The 15,346-nt window shown below is 39.1% G+C and overlaps 1 protein-coding gene across 7 annotated transcripts in view; it reads right to left on the reverse strand.

The window, feature by feature from the left end:
- Nucleotides 1-15,346, reverse strand: part of FAM13C (family with sequence similarity 13 member C) — a 130,745-nt gene that overhangs the window by 77,246 nt on the left and 38,153 nt on the right. For 6 of the 7 annotated variants that reach the window (XM_047760435.1, XM_047760433.1, XM_047760432.1 and 3 more), the window contains one exon: nt 1,019-1,131. The exons of the other annotated variant lie outside the window; for it this stretch is intronic. In XM_047760435.1, the coding sequence (XP_047616391.1) occupies nt 1,019-1,131 (113 nt within the window). The remainder of the gene's footprint in view (nt 1-1,018; nt 1,132-15,346) is intronic. 7 annotated transcript variants of the gene reach the window in all.

Below are 15,346 nucleotides of genomic sequence, written 5' to 3' on the forward strand. Positions count from 1 at the left end.
CATCAACCCTGTGAGGCTCTATGATTCTAAACTTAGTATGTTGAATATTTTAAAGGACAATTTCATAGCACAGCCAACGCTGTCTGGAGTTGTTGATTCATTTAGACTCTGCTGCCTGAGAAAAGATTTCTAAAGGTCAGGCCAGAAGCATAGCCCTCCCTTTCTACCGAGTGAGAGCTATGATTACACTGTACACAAGATCCTACAAAGACAGCTGACACAACTAGCGGTTGAATTCTTTCTTCTGTTTATTTTCAGAAGAGACTTTCCATAGACAGCTGCAGGGCCAGGCTCCCATTCCGATACCATGCCAACCCCGCTGCAGACAGCCTTCTACCCACATTCTTGCCCTGAACCCAGGGCTGTTTCCAGCAGGTTGAGGCGACCAGAGAGGCCAGCCCCAGGGCCACTTCAGGGCTTAAAGATGCCACTTGGATCAGCACTTAAGTCACACCTGCTATGCTGTCATCAGACATTTGTAGGTTCAAATTCTGGCTCAGCCTTTTTGACTTGGGCTATGCTGAACAAGTGCCTTAATGTCTCAGCCCCAGGCTCCTCCTGTCTAAAATGGGGCTGGGAGCACCCACTTTCTGGAGAAGTGGTAAGGGCTAAATGAAAGAATATGTGAAGAGCAATTGGCTTGATGCCTACACTGTCATCACAAATTATCGTCACAGAAGAAAACCTAATCATCTCTGGAATGGAATAGAATGAAAGAGGACAAAATGAGATCAGCATGTCTCTCTCGAAGGGGGGGGGGGGGAAGGTATCTCCTCCCAGAGCCTTAAGGCTGGTTATCTTCAAACTCAAAGCAGAGGAAGGAGGTTATTTATGTTTCTCTCAAGCTCAGACTCAGTGGTTCTCCTCCTAGGGCCCTTCAAGCGGTTTCTCTGACTGCAAGGAATGCCAACAAAGTCAGAAAGCCTTGCATCTTATGTGGGCATGGCAAGCATAGGTGTTAGCCTTTCTGGGAAAGGAACCCCAGGCCCAGTGCAGCTTTTGACAATGAAGGGCCCACCTTGGTTGAACAGGTTCTTGGCACCTGAAGGTGTGGTTTTGTGGACTCTCCTGAACTGGTGTTCCTGTTCTCCCCCGACTCTCCGGCTGGCTGGGGACCACATGCTCCGTCTCCTGTAATAGAAACAGCAATAGCAGAGGAACTGTCAGCAGCCCTCAGTTAGTTCCATAGTGTTCTCTGGTGAGGGTAGATGGGATAGGGTGAGGTGGATCTCAGGGCAGGTAAGCAGCCCTGACAAAACACACTATACTACTGATGATGGTGAGGAAGAGGGATGAGTGATCCAAAACTTAAAAAGCCTCTTTAATAGAAAGAGTAAACAATAAAGAAACATACAATAAAAACCTTCATTTTATATACATTAAAAATATTATAGGAGTTTCCACTGTGGTGCAGCAGGTTAGGGATCCAGTGTGGTCTCTGCAGCAGTGTGGATTCAATCCCTAACCCAGTGCAGTAGGTTAAGGATCCAGCATTGCCACAGATGTGGCATAGGTCACAGCTCTTGCTTGGATTTAATCCCTGCCTGGGAACTTCCATATGTCACAGGTGTGGCCAGGAAAAATAAATATTATAGATGAGTATTTAATGAATAGATTCATTTGAAAAGATAATTTCCAGAATATTTATGGCCTAGGCTCATTTTTGCAAAAACAACCATATATATGAATACACACACACACACAAATGGGGATAAAGTGAACCAAAATCTTAACAGCGACTAACACTAAGATGTCATTTTTTTTCTATTAGATGTTCATCTATATGTTTTTACAATAATCACACATTATTCCTATAATAAGAAATCTAAGTTGGTCTGAAAACTAAGGAACAAATCTTTTTTATAAATTCAAAATCCCAGACATGCTTGGTTTCCCAACCCTCTCTCCCTTCCTGACACACATACAACCCTACACCTGTCATTGGCTACCCTGCATCCAAAGAAATCATTATATTGGTCCCATCATCCCATGATGAAATCTACTCATTATTTTAAAAAACTTCAGAAGCTAGTTATAAAGAGCATCATAGAGTGGCTCTGGGATGCTCTTAATTTAATCTGAAATGTTTCTGATGGGGGAAAATTGAAATTGCCAGAATTGTGATACAAATGTCAAAATATATACAAAATGTATATGTAAATACACATGTAAATTGTGAAACATCAAGTTACTTTGTGGTAGGGTAAAAATTTCATGCTTTCCATCTAGTTAAGTGAAATACCTACCACTATTCCATTAAATTATCTCTTCCTGGGAGTTCCCATTGTGGCAAAGCAGAAACAAATCTGACTAATATCATGAGAATTCGGGTTTGATCCCTGGCCCCGCTCAGTGGGTTAAGGATCCAGCGTTGCCATGATGTAGGTCACCGACATGGCTGGGGTCCCACGTGGCTGTGCAGGCCAGCAGCTACAGCTCTGATTTGACCCCTAGCCTAGGAACTTCCATATGCTGTGGGTGAAGACCTAAAAAGCAAAACAAACAAACAGGCAAAAAGAAGAGAAAGAAAGAAAAAAGAAAAAAAACCTCTTCCTTCTTGAAAAAAAAAAAGAAGAGTATTATAAAATCATAAACACACCCAAGATAAAATGAATCTATATTCAATACAAGGGCACATATTCCCAAAATGAAAGATTTATATATGTTCAGCAGTGGAATCACTATAGTCTTTGAGCCATGCCAAACTTCTGATAAATGTTCCTAAAGATAAAAGAGTCCCTCTTTACCTGATGAATGAAATGCTACAACTCAAATCAGTGAGAAATTCGGAAAACCCAGATGGCTACTGTCATGCAGTCAAAATATCCATGTGATGCCATGAATTTGGGTCTAACTGTGCAGGATACTGCAGTGACACTATAGGCCAAGTTCCTCTATTGGAGGTGTATGTTAAAGTTACTACAAGTGCCAATGTGTCAGGTGCCTCAGAAGTACTTTTTCCAAAATACTAGAATATACACAATGGAATATTACTCAGCCATCAAAAGGAATAAAATACAGGCATTTTTAGCAACATGGATGGACATAGAAATTATCATTCTAAGTGAAGTCAGCCATACAGTGAGACACCAACATCAAATGCTTTCACTGATATGTGGAATCTGAAAAAAGGACACAATGAACTTCTTTGCAGAACAGATACTGACTCACAGACTTTGAAAAACTTACGGTTTCCAAAGGAGATAGTTCAGGGGCGGGGGGATGCGCTGGGGTTGTGGGATGGAAATCCTATAAAACTGAACTGTGATGATCATTGTACAACTATAAATGTAATAAATTAATTGAGTAATAAAAAAAATACTGGAATAATTTGGTGGGGCTATTTGCCAAGTAGTCATCACAAGTTTTTAAAGCAAAACCATAGGGATGACTTCCTAGAAGAGGGATAAAATGGAAAGTGGGAGCAGAGCGAGGAAATGGAATGAATAAAACCTACCAGGATCCTTTCTTTAATTCTATTTTTCTAAGCCTCCAGCTTCAAGCTGGAAGATACATCACATGAAAGGATTCCATGAGTGTCTGACGTTCGCTAGACATAGTAGCCACTTGTGAAAAATTCTACAGCTACCCAAATCCTGGCCAACTTCCCCCTGATAATGGTTTCCAAGTGAGATGGCTCTGTTTTCAAGTATGCTAGGTATGTGACCCTAGGCAAGTTATATTAATTATCTGGATCTTGGTTTCCTTGTCTGTAAAATAGAGATAATACTCTAAGTTCACAAGGTTGTTAAAGAAGATGCTCTTTTACTGCTTGCCAACTGGAGGCACACAGAGGATGGGAGCTATTGATAATGATAATTCCTGTTATAAAAATTCCCTTAAAGTTCAATATTCTGAAACTAGTGTTAAGGAAATCCTTGGAGTTTTAAATGAGGTTAGCAAAAGCAAAACTATTTTGTGGTTAGATGCTTGTTTCAGGTTTCTATACTAACAATATTATTTTAGACACCACATTCATAAATCTCCAATCTTGCAGACCTAAAGAAATGGCCCTTTGAATCTCTAAAAAGTTTAAACCAGAAATTTCCATTTTATTAAAATTTAATCCTTTTAAGGAAAGAGTAGTTTTTTATTTCCCAAAGACAGTGTTTTACCTAATCTTTTGAACCTACAGGGTTGAGAAGGGTTAGAGGCTACCCACGGCTGGATTCCCATGGATTGTACAAACAGAAGCAAAGGTAAATAAAAAAAGACTACATCCAACTAAAAAGCTTTTGCACATGCACACACAAAAGATCAAGAAAATGAAAGGCAGCCTACTGAATGGGAAAAGATATTTGTAAATTATGTGCCCTATAAAGTGCTAATATCCAAAATATACAAAAAAACTTATACAACACAATAACAAGTAGGATTCTGATTAAGAAATAGGCAGACCTGAATGGACATTTTCCAAGGAAGACACAGACATGGCCAACTAGCTCCTGAAAAGATGCTCAACATCACTAACAATCAGGGAAGTGCAAATCAAAACTACAATAAGATATCACCTCGTACCTGTTAGAATATCTTTTTTTCTAATAGCCAACAAATAAATGTTGGTGAGGATGTGGAGAAAAGGGAATCCTCATGCACTGCTGGTAGGAATGTAAGCTGGTACAGCCACTATGTATAACAGTTTTCCCAAAAAATTTAAAATAGATCTACCATATGACCCAGTGGTTCTGCTCCTGGGTATTTATCCAAAGAAAGTGAAAACACTAATTTGAAACGATATATGCATCTCCTATGTTCATTGCAGGATTATTTACAATAGGCAACATATTGAAGCAATCTAAGTGTCCATTGACAAAAGGTATAAAGGAGATGGTATAAACCTATGCACACACACAATGGAATACTGTCATAAGAAAAGGATTAAGTCATAAGAAAAGAAAGAAATCTTGCCATTTGATACAACATGGATAGGCCTGGAGGGCATTACGCTAAGAGAAATAGACAAAGACAGACAAATACCATATGATTTCACTTACAGATGGAATCTAAAAAAACCAAAACAAATGAATAAGCAAAACAAAATAGAAAGAGACACATGGATACAGAGAATAAACTGATGGTCACCAGAGGGAAGGTAGGTGGAGACTGTGCAATATAGGTGGAGGAGATTTAAGATGCATAAACTTCCTGTTAAAAAATAAATCACAGGTATGTTAGGTACAACATAGGGAATAGAGTCAGTAATATTGTAGTAACTTTGTACGGTGACAGATGGTTACTAGGCATATCATGGTGATCCTTTTGTATTGCATGCAAATATTGAACCACTATGTAACCACCATGCTGTACACCTGAAACTAGCATAACATTGAATGTTAACTATACTTCAGTTTTAAAGAAAGCCATCACCAGAGTTCACATTGTGGCTCAGCAGAGATGAACCCAGCTAGAATCCATGAGGATGCAAGTTTGACCCCTGCCCTCACTCAATGGGTGAAGAATCTGATGTTGCTGTGATCTGTGGTGGACATTGCATACATGACTCAGATCTGGCATTGTGGCTGTGGCATAGGCCAGCAGCTGCAGCTCTGATTCGATCCCTAGCCTGGGAATTTCCATATGCTGCACCTATGCCCACCCACACCAAAAAAAAAAAAAAAAAAAAGCTGTCACTTACTGCATATTAATAGTTGAGAGAGTTATATAAAAGTGAATAAGACATCCCTGCCTTCAAAGAACTTTAAAATTTACTGGTTTGGGGAGTTCCTGTTGTGGCTCAGCAGAAAAGAATCCGACTAGTATCCATGAGGAAGCAGGTTCGATCTCTGGCCTCGCTCAGTGGATTAAGGATCTGGTGTTGCCATGAGCTGTGGTGTAGGTCACAGATGTGGCTTGGATCCCACATTGCTGTGGCTGTAGCGTAGGCCAGTGTCTACAGATCTGATTTGACCCCTGGCCAAGGAACTTCCATATGCTGTGGGTACAGCCCTAAAAAGCAAAAAAAAAAAAAAAAAAATTTTACTGGTTTTGACTTAAGTGTGGGAGGGCATACACAAACTTGCCTACTTCTGTGTTAAAGCGGGCATGTCCAAGCTGACCAAGGGGCGAAAGGGTGGTAAAGGCCATGACCCTCTTCTGCATGCCTCTCTTCCTGCCACGTGGCCATCTATGATGAATGGGCATCTGTAAAAGGAACCATCCTACATCTTTTCCTGCTCCCAATCATCCTCTTCTACCCTTTGACCTCACTTCCCACATGTGCCCAGTATAGCCCCAATAAGGCGATTTCTGGGCTTTCTGCTTTATACAGGAGAAAAATTGACTAATCTCTAAGATATTTCATAACAAAGATTTTTCTGTTAAAAAAAGATATTTCTTTCTTTTTTTTTTTTTTTGTCCTTTTTTGGCCCCCCACGTTCCTGGGCCAGGGATCAGTTCCAAGCTGCAGTTGTGACCTGGATCTTTTAACACACTCTGCTGGCCAGGGGATCAAACCTGCACCACTGTGCTCCAGAGATGTGCGCCAATCCCACTGTACTATAGCAGGAACTCCAAGAAAAATATTCTTAATAAAACAAACATTATTTTGGTTATATTCTAATCCATGAGCAGAGGCTAGGATGGTATATACATGGTGATAAGAGAGAAGTTCTCTATTAGGTTGAGAGGCTCAAAACCCCAGCCGAGTTAAGGAAAAATTAGCTGCTCCCTAAGCAGAAATGGTGAAATATGATATTTTGTCCTTGTTGGGATTTTAATGAGTTTAGCTGGCTCATACAGAAATTGAGAGTATCCAATGGCACGGCCACTGCTTCAGGGCCTTCCAAATTTCTTAATTTGTACAAATTGCTGAACCAGAAGAAAGAATTTTTCATCTTCATTCCAGTTTTTACCTACCTACTTTAACTTGCCAAATCATAATATTACCCTTGGGCCTCAAAGACATATATGCATCCTATAAATCTCCCTTCCAAGAGGTATTCAGTCCAAACAGTAACTTTTTCCAATCTTCTCACATTTGAGGTATTAATCTGTGTCCATTCTACCCTAAAATTGATTAAAAGTGTTATTCAATTGCTGGCTCAAATTATAAATTAAATGGTTTTATCACTAATCACTCCATTGCTAATAAAAATGTCTTGTGTTTATGAGAGCGTGAGCTTCCCAAGAGCTCTAATTACTACATGATTGATGCATCGAAGATCATAGTTTGGAGAAGCATGTATCTTCCTCTCTTAGAACACACAGGCAAAGTGTTCTCAATCTACCCTATCCTATGTTACCCTAAAGTTCCTATTACCTTAAACCTGCACATCTGTGAAAGCGACTTAAAATCCTTCTGAATAACTGGGAGTTTTACAGACTTTTACCCCTGATTAAAAGATTTGATTATCACATTCATTTCATAACTGGAGAAAGGAAGTCCTGAAAGAGATGATTTAAATTTCTTTTAATGTATGTCTGATTACTACTTGATTTGTTTTTGCCCTTTAAGAAACAGGGATCTTATATAACTATTTCTTCAGTGCTATCAGTTCCATTTTAAAAATAACTTCTACCTACCTTAGTCATAGTTTCAACACAGAAATAAAGTAAATCATGAAGGAAGGAAGGCCTAGGTTCAAAATCCCCACATATCCAAAAAGTCAAATTTCCTCTGATCCTATTTCTCTATCTGCAATACAGAGATCTCACCCAGTTTACTGCTTACAGTTTTAAGAATTCCTAGTAAAAAACAGACACTCAAATTATGTTATCTATCTTGTCTACTTTCCAAATCAAAGAAGAAACACTGAGTGGTTTATCTGTACCAACCATTAAACCAGGCACTTTTAAGCTATACTTCCTCATTCAAAACTAGGAGGTGGATTTTGCCCTCCCAGTTTTCCCCACTGGGAATAATCAAAGGAAGACCAGACAGATGACTCAGCTAGGCCAGAACGACTGTCTTTTATGTAAGAGATGCCTTCCTGAAGACCCTGCATTTGAGACTTAAAACTTTATATTCAATATTTCATTAAAATTCCATAAAACAGGATCATAGTGTACCACTCAAGCTAGAGAACCCAGATCCTAAACTCTATCTCCTAAATCCAAAGTTAGAATTCTTTCCACTATGTTTCAATATCCTGTGTTTACTACTGTCAAATAGCAAAACTAAAACAACTTAGTGACTGGTTTGATGTACTTAATTCAAGGGCAAAAATCCATGGGGTTGTGGGAGTACAGTACCTACCAAGTAGTAGAACACTCTTCCTCAGGGATTTTGGGCAAAGGTGAGTATGACAGAACATTTGAAGAAGCAACACAGAAACAGGACATGATTGGCTAAGAAGATGGGGACTTCCTTATGAGACTAGCAGGGCCTTATCTTCTAGTGTAAGGTAAGTTGGAGGATGATAATTGATGTGTGTTAGGTTTCCTTGACAGGTGTTCCACTAAGTGCAGGCTGACTTAAATATTCATGTTGGAAGTCCTGGCCAGAGCCATTAGGCAAGAAAAAGAAATAAAAGACATAAGTGTGGAAGGAAGAAGTAAAACTGTCATTCTTTACAGATGACATGACATTATATACAGAAAATAATAAATTCAGTAAAGATGCAGGATTCAAAACTAATATACAAAAACATGAGTTTCTAAACACTAATAACAAATTATCAGAAAGGGATATTAAGAAAACAATCTACTTTACAATTGCATGAAAAAGAATAAAATACCCAGGAATAAATTTAACCAAGGAAGTGAAAGACCTGTGCATTGATAAGACATTGATGAAAGAAACTGAAAAAGATACAAATAAATGGAAAGACTCCATGCTCATGGATTGAAAGAATTAGCAGTGTTAAAATGTCCACATACCCAAAGCAATCTACAAATTTAATGCAGTCTCTGTCAAAATTTCAATGGCATTCAAAACGAGAACAAATAATTTTAAAATTTATATGGAACCACAAAAGAAACCAAATAACCAAAGCAATCTTGAGAACGAAGAACTAAGCTAGAGGTATTATGCTCCTCAATTTCAAACCATACTACAAATCTTTATTAACTGAAATAGTATTGTATTGATATAAAAACAGACACATAGATCAATGGAACAGAATAGAGCCCAAACATAACCCTATGCATATGTAGACAATTTATGACAAAGGAGGCAAGCACGATTAGGAAAGGATAGTCTCTTCAATAAATGGTGTTGAGAAAACTGGACAGCCATATGCAAAAGAATAAAACTGGACCACTCTCATATATTATACATAAACTTTAACTCAGAATTGATTAAAGATTTGAATGTAAGACCAGAAACCATCAAACTCCTAGAAGAAAACATATATGTAAGTTTCTTGACATCACTCTTAGCAAGAATTTTTTGGACCTGACTCCAAAGACAACAGCAACAAAAGCGAAAATAATCCAATGAGACTACATCAAACTATAAAGCTTCTGCACAGTGAAGGAGACCACCAACAAAATAAAAGGCAACCAAGTGAATGGGAAAAAATATTCACAAATCATAAAGCTGATAAGGAGCTAATAGCCAAAATATAAAGAACTCATGCAACTCAATAACAACAACAACAAAAAATTATCCAATTTAAAAATGGGCAGAGGATCTGAAAAAACATTTAAGGAAGACAGAAAGATGGCCAAAAAGCACATGAAAATATATTCATCATCACTAGTCTCCAGGAAATGCAAATCAAAACCAGAATGAGATATTAACCTTACACCTGTCAGAAGAGCTGTTAGGAAAAAGACAATAAATAATAAGTGCTGGCAAAGATGTGGAGAAAAGGGAACTTTTGTGTACTATTGGTGGGAAAGTAAATTGACAAAGCCACTACAGAAAAGGGAATTTACTAAAAAAAAAAATCTAAAAATAGAACCATATAATGATCCAGCAATTCTACTCCTGGGTATTTATCTTAGGAAAAGGAAATACTAATTTAAAAAGGAGTGTGCACTCCAATATACATCACAGCATTATTTACAAAATTTGGAAGCAACCTAACTGTCCACTGACAAATGTGTGAATAAAGATTTGAGATATATCTGTATTTGTGGGTGTCTATATCTATATAGATAGATAGATAATACTTCTCATCAATAAAAAAAGAATGATATCTTGCCAGTTGCAACATCATGCATGGGATGGACCTTGAGGGTACTACGCTAAGTGAGATGTGTTCAGTCAGAGAAAGACTAATAACTATGATTTTACTTGTATGTGGAATCTAAAAAAAAACACCTATAAACAAACTCATAGATTCAAAGAACAGATCGGTGGTTATCAGAGGGGAAAGAGGTTGAAGGTGGGCAAAAATGGTGAAGGAGGTCAGTTGCATGGTGATGGACAGAAACTAGACTTACTGTAGTGATCACTTTGTGTGTATACCAATATGTAATCATTGCATTATATATCTAAAACTAATATGTTATATACAAAATTTACCTCAATTGAACAAAAGAAGATTTCTTTATAGTGGAAGATTCCCTGATGGTTTTTAATAGCTAACTTGTGCCCTTCATCAAAAAAGTCAGAATTTCTTCTCTCAATTTATTTTCCCCAAGTCCCCCAGTGGACTTACCTGGAGGCCTTATAAGTCTCCTAATGGCTGACACCTTGCTTTCTTTAGATTGAGGGGGTACCTATTATTTTCCCTTGAAATAATTCTCCCTAATTCAACTAGATTTACTCTTTGTGGCTGCCTGAGCACAGTACCTGAGACCTTAAGTCTCACCCTGAAAACCTAGAGTCACTGAAACACCAATTTTCCACCTAGAAAAATTAGGACCAACAGACGCAAAGAGCTCAGAATGCAAAAGAATCGGAGCTCTATCCAAGAGAAGCTTTCTGGAGAGCCCAGAGAGTGGCCCTCTCCCAGAGGCTGCAAACTAAATAGGGTCTGTTGTTACCTTCATATGCATCTCAGGGCTGCCTCTGCAATTTTCATCAGGAATCTTCGAGTCCTATCTCGTCACCACTGTCAAATGATGAAACTAAAACAACTTAGTAACAAGTATGATGCCTTTGACTGAAGGGAATACAATCCGCTAATGGGGAGAGAGTACAGAGCCTCCTAAGCAGTAGAACGCTCTTCGAGAAGGATTCTAGGCAAGTGCGAGCTTTATAGAGCATTTGAAACAGCAACGCAGAGGAAGCAGGGTGTGATTGGCCAGGAGAAGAGAAATCCCTTCTAAGGCTGGTGGGTCCTGTTTTCCAGGTAAGGTTAAAGTAGCCAAAGCTGAGTTGGAGGATTGTGATTGGTTTGGTTTAAATTTCTTTGCCAGGTGTTTCACCTAAGCGCAGGCTGACTTAGATTTAGATGCCTGAGGTGGGCTGGGTCATTGGGGCAGCCTCCATCTTATGGGTCCTGATATAAAATTAATGTTAACACTGTAGACCTGAGAAGTGTCCCATGCAAACATCAGGGTGAACACAGTCACAATGAACAAAATGTGACAGCTGGGGTCAGAGATATTCAAGTGTAAAATCATCAGAGCATCAAATAGAGTATGCAAACTATTGCATTTAGAATCAATAAGCAATGAGGTCCTACTTTGTAGCCCAGGGAACTATATCCAGTCTCCTGGGATAGAACATGATGGAAGGTGGTATGAGAAAAACAATGTAGCTATGTATATGACTGGTTCACTACGCCGTACAGCAGAAATTGGCACAACTCTGTAAACCAACTATAATTTGATAAAAACAAATAATTAAAAAGAATAAAAGAGAGTCACAAGGCATCTGGGTTCTGAGTGGTATTTATTTTCTCTTCTGCAGCATGTGGGTAAAGAACCCGGGGACTCCAAAGTGAGAGAGATTCATGAAGAAACAAAGGTCTTCCTTTAACGAGCTTACGCAGACTGGAGGCTGTTGGCTGGCAGGGGATGGCAGGATTAACCAGCTCCAGAGGGGTATGACTGGGTGTTAGCGACTACCCCAAATCCAAGTACCTCGCTCCAGGAACCCTCACATCTGTGCCTGTCTCACTGAAGAGTTATACCTAGTGCAAGCCTCCGACTCTCCCACTCTCTCCAATTGCAATGTGTCACTGAGTCTACAGGAAGGCCCCACCCAGGATGAAGCACAATGGAAAGAGCTTCTGCTCTTTCTAACAGCACTGGTATTTCAAACTTCTCTTTCTAACAGCATTGGTATTTCAAACTGCCCAGGAACTGAAAAGTGCTGACAGGGACCTGTGAAGCTGCCGATCCCTCAAGGTGGGTGGAGCTTCTGACTTGACCATTCTGACCCCTGGGACTCTGGAACAGACCATTTCTTAAGCACAAGGGGCTCCTGGGGTTTCTGACTCCAGCTGACAATTAAACAATACAGGGGTTAGGGGCACCTGGCTCCCCACCCCCACCTCCAGTCGAAAATATGGGTACTATGAGCTCTGCCTCAAAACCCCAGGAATTGATGGGTGACTCACTCTAGGGCAGGAGGCTGTACTCCAGTAAATTTTTTTTTTTAAAGATACTAAAGAGGTGGAAACTTCAGGCTTGGTGATTGACAGCATGTGGTTGAATGAGAAACCCTGTGGACAGAATCAGGACTCAAAATCTAGATCTTTTGATTCCACATACTATCTTTTCGAATCAACATAGACTTTCACACACACTTAATTAAAGATCTGTAAAATGAAAATACAGGTACAGTATTTTGGGGAAAAAATCGACATGTGAGTGGTCCCTGCAGGTCCAACTCATGTTATTCAACGGTTGTCTGCACATTCATTTATCCTTCAAATATGTGGCTCCTCACAGGTGCTGTATTCTATGTTCTTCAGGAAGCTTGTAGTCTAATGCTGGCAAGGGCAAGGGCAGGGGCAGGCAAGGTGACACAAACCATGCACAGGCTATTACGGTGCAGTATGATCAATGCTACAATAGGATCAAGGTATGTGTGAAATGAGCTGGGAACTGGTAGGAATGACAGCCCCAAGCAAGGGAAGAGTGTCGCCTGGCATTACAGAGAAGGTAGTCAGAACGGAAAAAGACTAATTGGTTTAAAAGATATTAAATCAGTGGATTATGGTCTTCTCTGGATATATGCCCAGGAAAACTCAATAGTTTGTAATACCTTATATGGGGAAAAAAAGAATGGATATATGATGGATTCACTTGGCTGTACATCTGAAACTAATACAACAATGTGAGTCAACTGTACTCCAATAATTTTTTTTTGTCTTTTTAGCTATTTCTTGGGCTGCTCCCATGGCATATGGAGGTTTCCAGGCTAGGGGTCGAATCGGAGCTGTAGCCACCAGCCTACGCCAGAGCCACAGCAACGCGGGATCCGAGCCGCGTCTGCAACCTACACCACAGCTCACGGCAACGCTGGATCGTTAACCCACTGAGCAAGGGCAGGGACTGAACCCGCAACCTCATGGTTCCTAGTTGGATTCGTTAACCACTGCGTCACGACGGGAACTCCTTTTCTTCTTTTTTTTTTTTTTCAATAAATTTTTTTAAAAGATATTAAAGAGGTGGAAACTGCAGGCTTGGTGATGGACAGCATATGGTTGAATGAGAAAGATGATGGACTGAAGATGATGCCAGACCTCTAGCTTGTGAAATGGAGTAAATCATATTGCTGCTTCCTGAGATGGACAGAGGAGGAGAAACAGTGTTTAGGAAGAACTGGGTGTAATGTCCATGGGACATCCAAATGGGCAATGGTGGGCTGGAGTCCCAGAGACAGATCAGGGGCTACGTGTTTGCAACAGCATGGATGGACCTAGAGCTTATCATACTAAGTGAAGTAAGCCAGACAGTGAAATACAAGCATCATGTGATATTGCTTATATGTCAAATCTTAAAAAATGATACATATTTTTATATATACACAAAATATACAAAGCAGAGACTGACCCACATAGAAAATAAACTTATGGTTACAAAGGGTGAAGGGGGAGAGGGATAAATTAGGAGTTTGGGATTAGTATATACATTCATATATATAAAATAGCCAACAAGGACCTACTATATAACATAGGGAACTAAACTCAAAATTTATATATATATATATCTATATATATATATATAGATAGATAGATATAGATATAAAACAGCCAACAAGGACCTACTATATAGCATAGGGAACTAAACTCAATATTTTGTAATAACTTACAAGGGAAAATAATCTGAAAAAGAATATACACACACACACACATGTAAATAACTGAATCCCTTTGCTACATACCTGTAACTACTACAACACTGTAAATCAACTATACTTCGATTAAAATAAATTAAAAAAAATAAACTAGAAGATCACCATCAAAGAAAAAAGATCAAGGCAGGAATATATATTTGGAAATAAGCATGAAAGTAACTAAGAGTATAAGTGGTATTGATGCAGGCACCTCATACATCTAAGAGAGAAGTTATGTTCTTTGTGCTTCTTTTAGAAATGACTTGCTTAAAATTGAACAGCGTGGAGCCCTTCTTTGTCCTTCTCCCTGGCTTGATTGCACCCCAAACACAAACACCCATGATTAGGCACCCTGAGCACAATGGCCTGTGGGTGAAAGATTATAAGCACATGATTTTTTTAGGTACTTTCCTAGATCGTCCTAGCCTCTGATCAATATGCCCTTTTCACAAGTATTTTTATTCCAGGAAAAATCAAGATAGATAACCCAGAAGACCAACAGATCACAAAACCAACTTCAGTGACTAATATTCCCCCAAAGAAAGAAGAATGTATACTTATCCTAACCCAGATTCTTATCTGGAACCCTGTTTTTCTCCTTTTTGACTATAGAACTCTTCACGATTCTTCCCCAAGGGAGGGGAACACTTCTTTACAGTCTTTAAAACATTAGCCAGCTGTGGCCTCCTTTGCCTAACAAATCAATAAAAGCTATTTCTTTTTCTCCTTCACCCAAAACTCTGTCTCCTAGTTTCTATTTGTCGCTGGTGGATAGAAGCCAAGTTTCACAACAGTATCATTCCATTCAGCATGTGCAGAAAGAGAAGAGAAAACCTAGTGGAAGAATTGAGAACCTACCAGGTTTATGGCATTGATGATATATTGTTAAATTAAAAATTAAGCTGAAAAATAGTATATATAGTAAGAGTCCATGGGGAAAGGTGGAGGGGGAAACCAAACATATGTGTATGTGTGTATTACTGTGTACTTATTTTCTTTTAATGTGGGACACGTTAATTTATAAACTGCTCTATTGTCTGAACTATTTTATGAGTATGTATTTTATAATTTAAAACAAGAAGATTTCATTTTAACAACACTTAAGAGACAGGCAGATGGGAAGGAAATCTCAAAGAAGTCCAAGGAAGAGAGATGGTAAGAAAATGCTGAGACAGGGAAGCTTCTTGCCTAATCCTACTTATGTCTTATCTCACTGTAATGCTT

This window comes from Phacochoerus africanus, chromosome 15 (genome assembly GCF_016906955.1).
Source record: "Phacochoerus africanus isolate WHEZ1 chromosome 15, ROS_Pafr_v1, whole genome shotgun sequence".
Taxonomy (NCBI): Eukaryota; Metazoa; Chordata; class Mammalia; order Artiodactyla; family Suidae; genus Phacochoerus; species Phacochoerus africanus.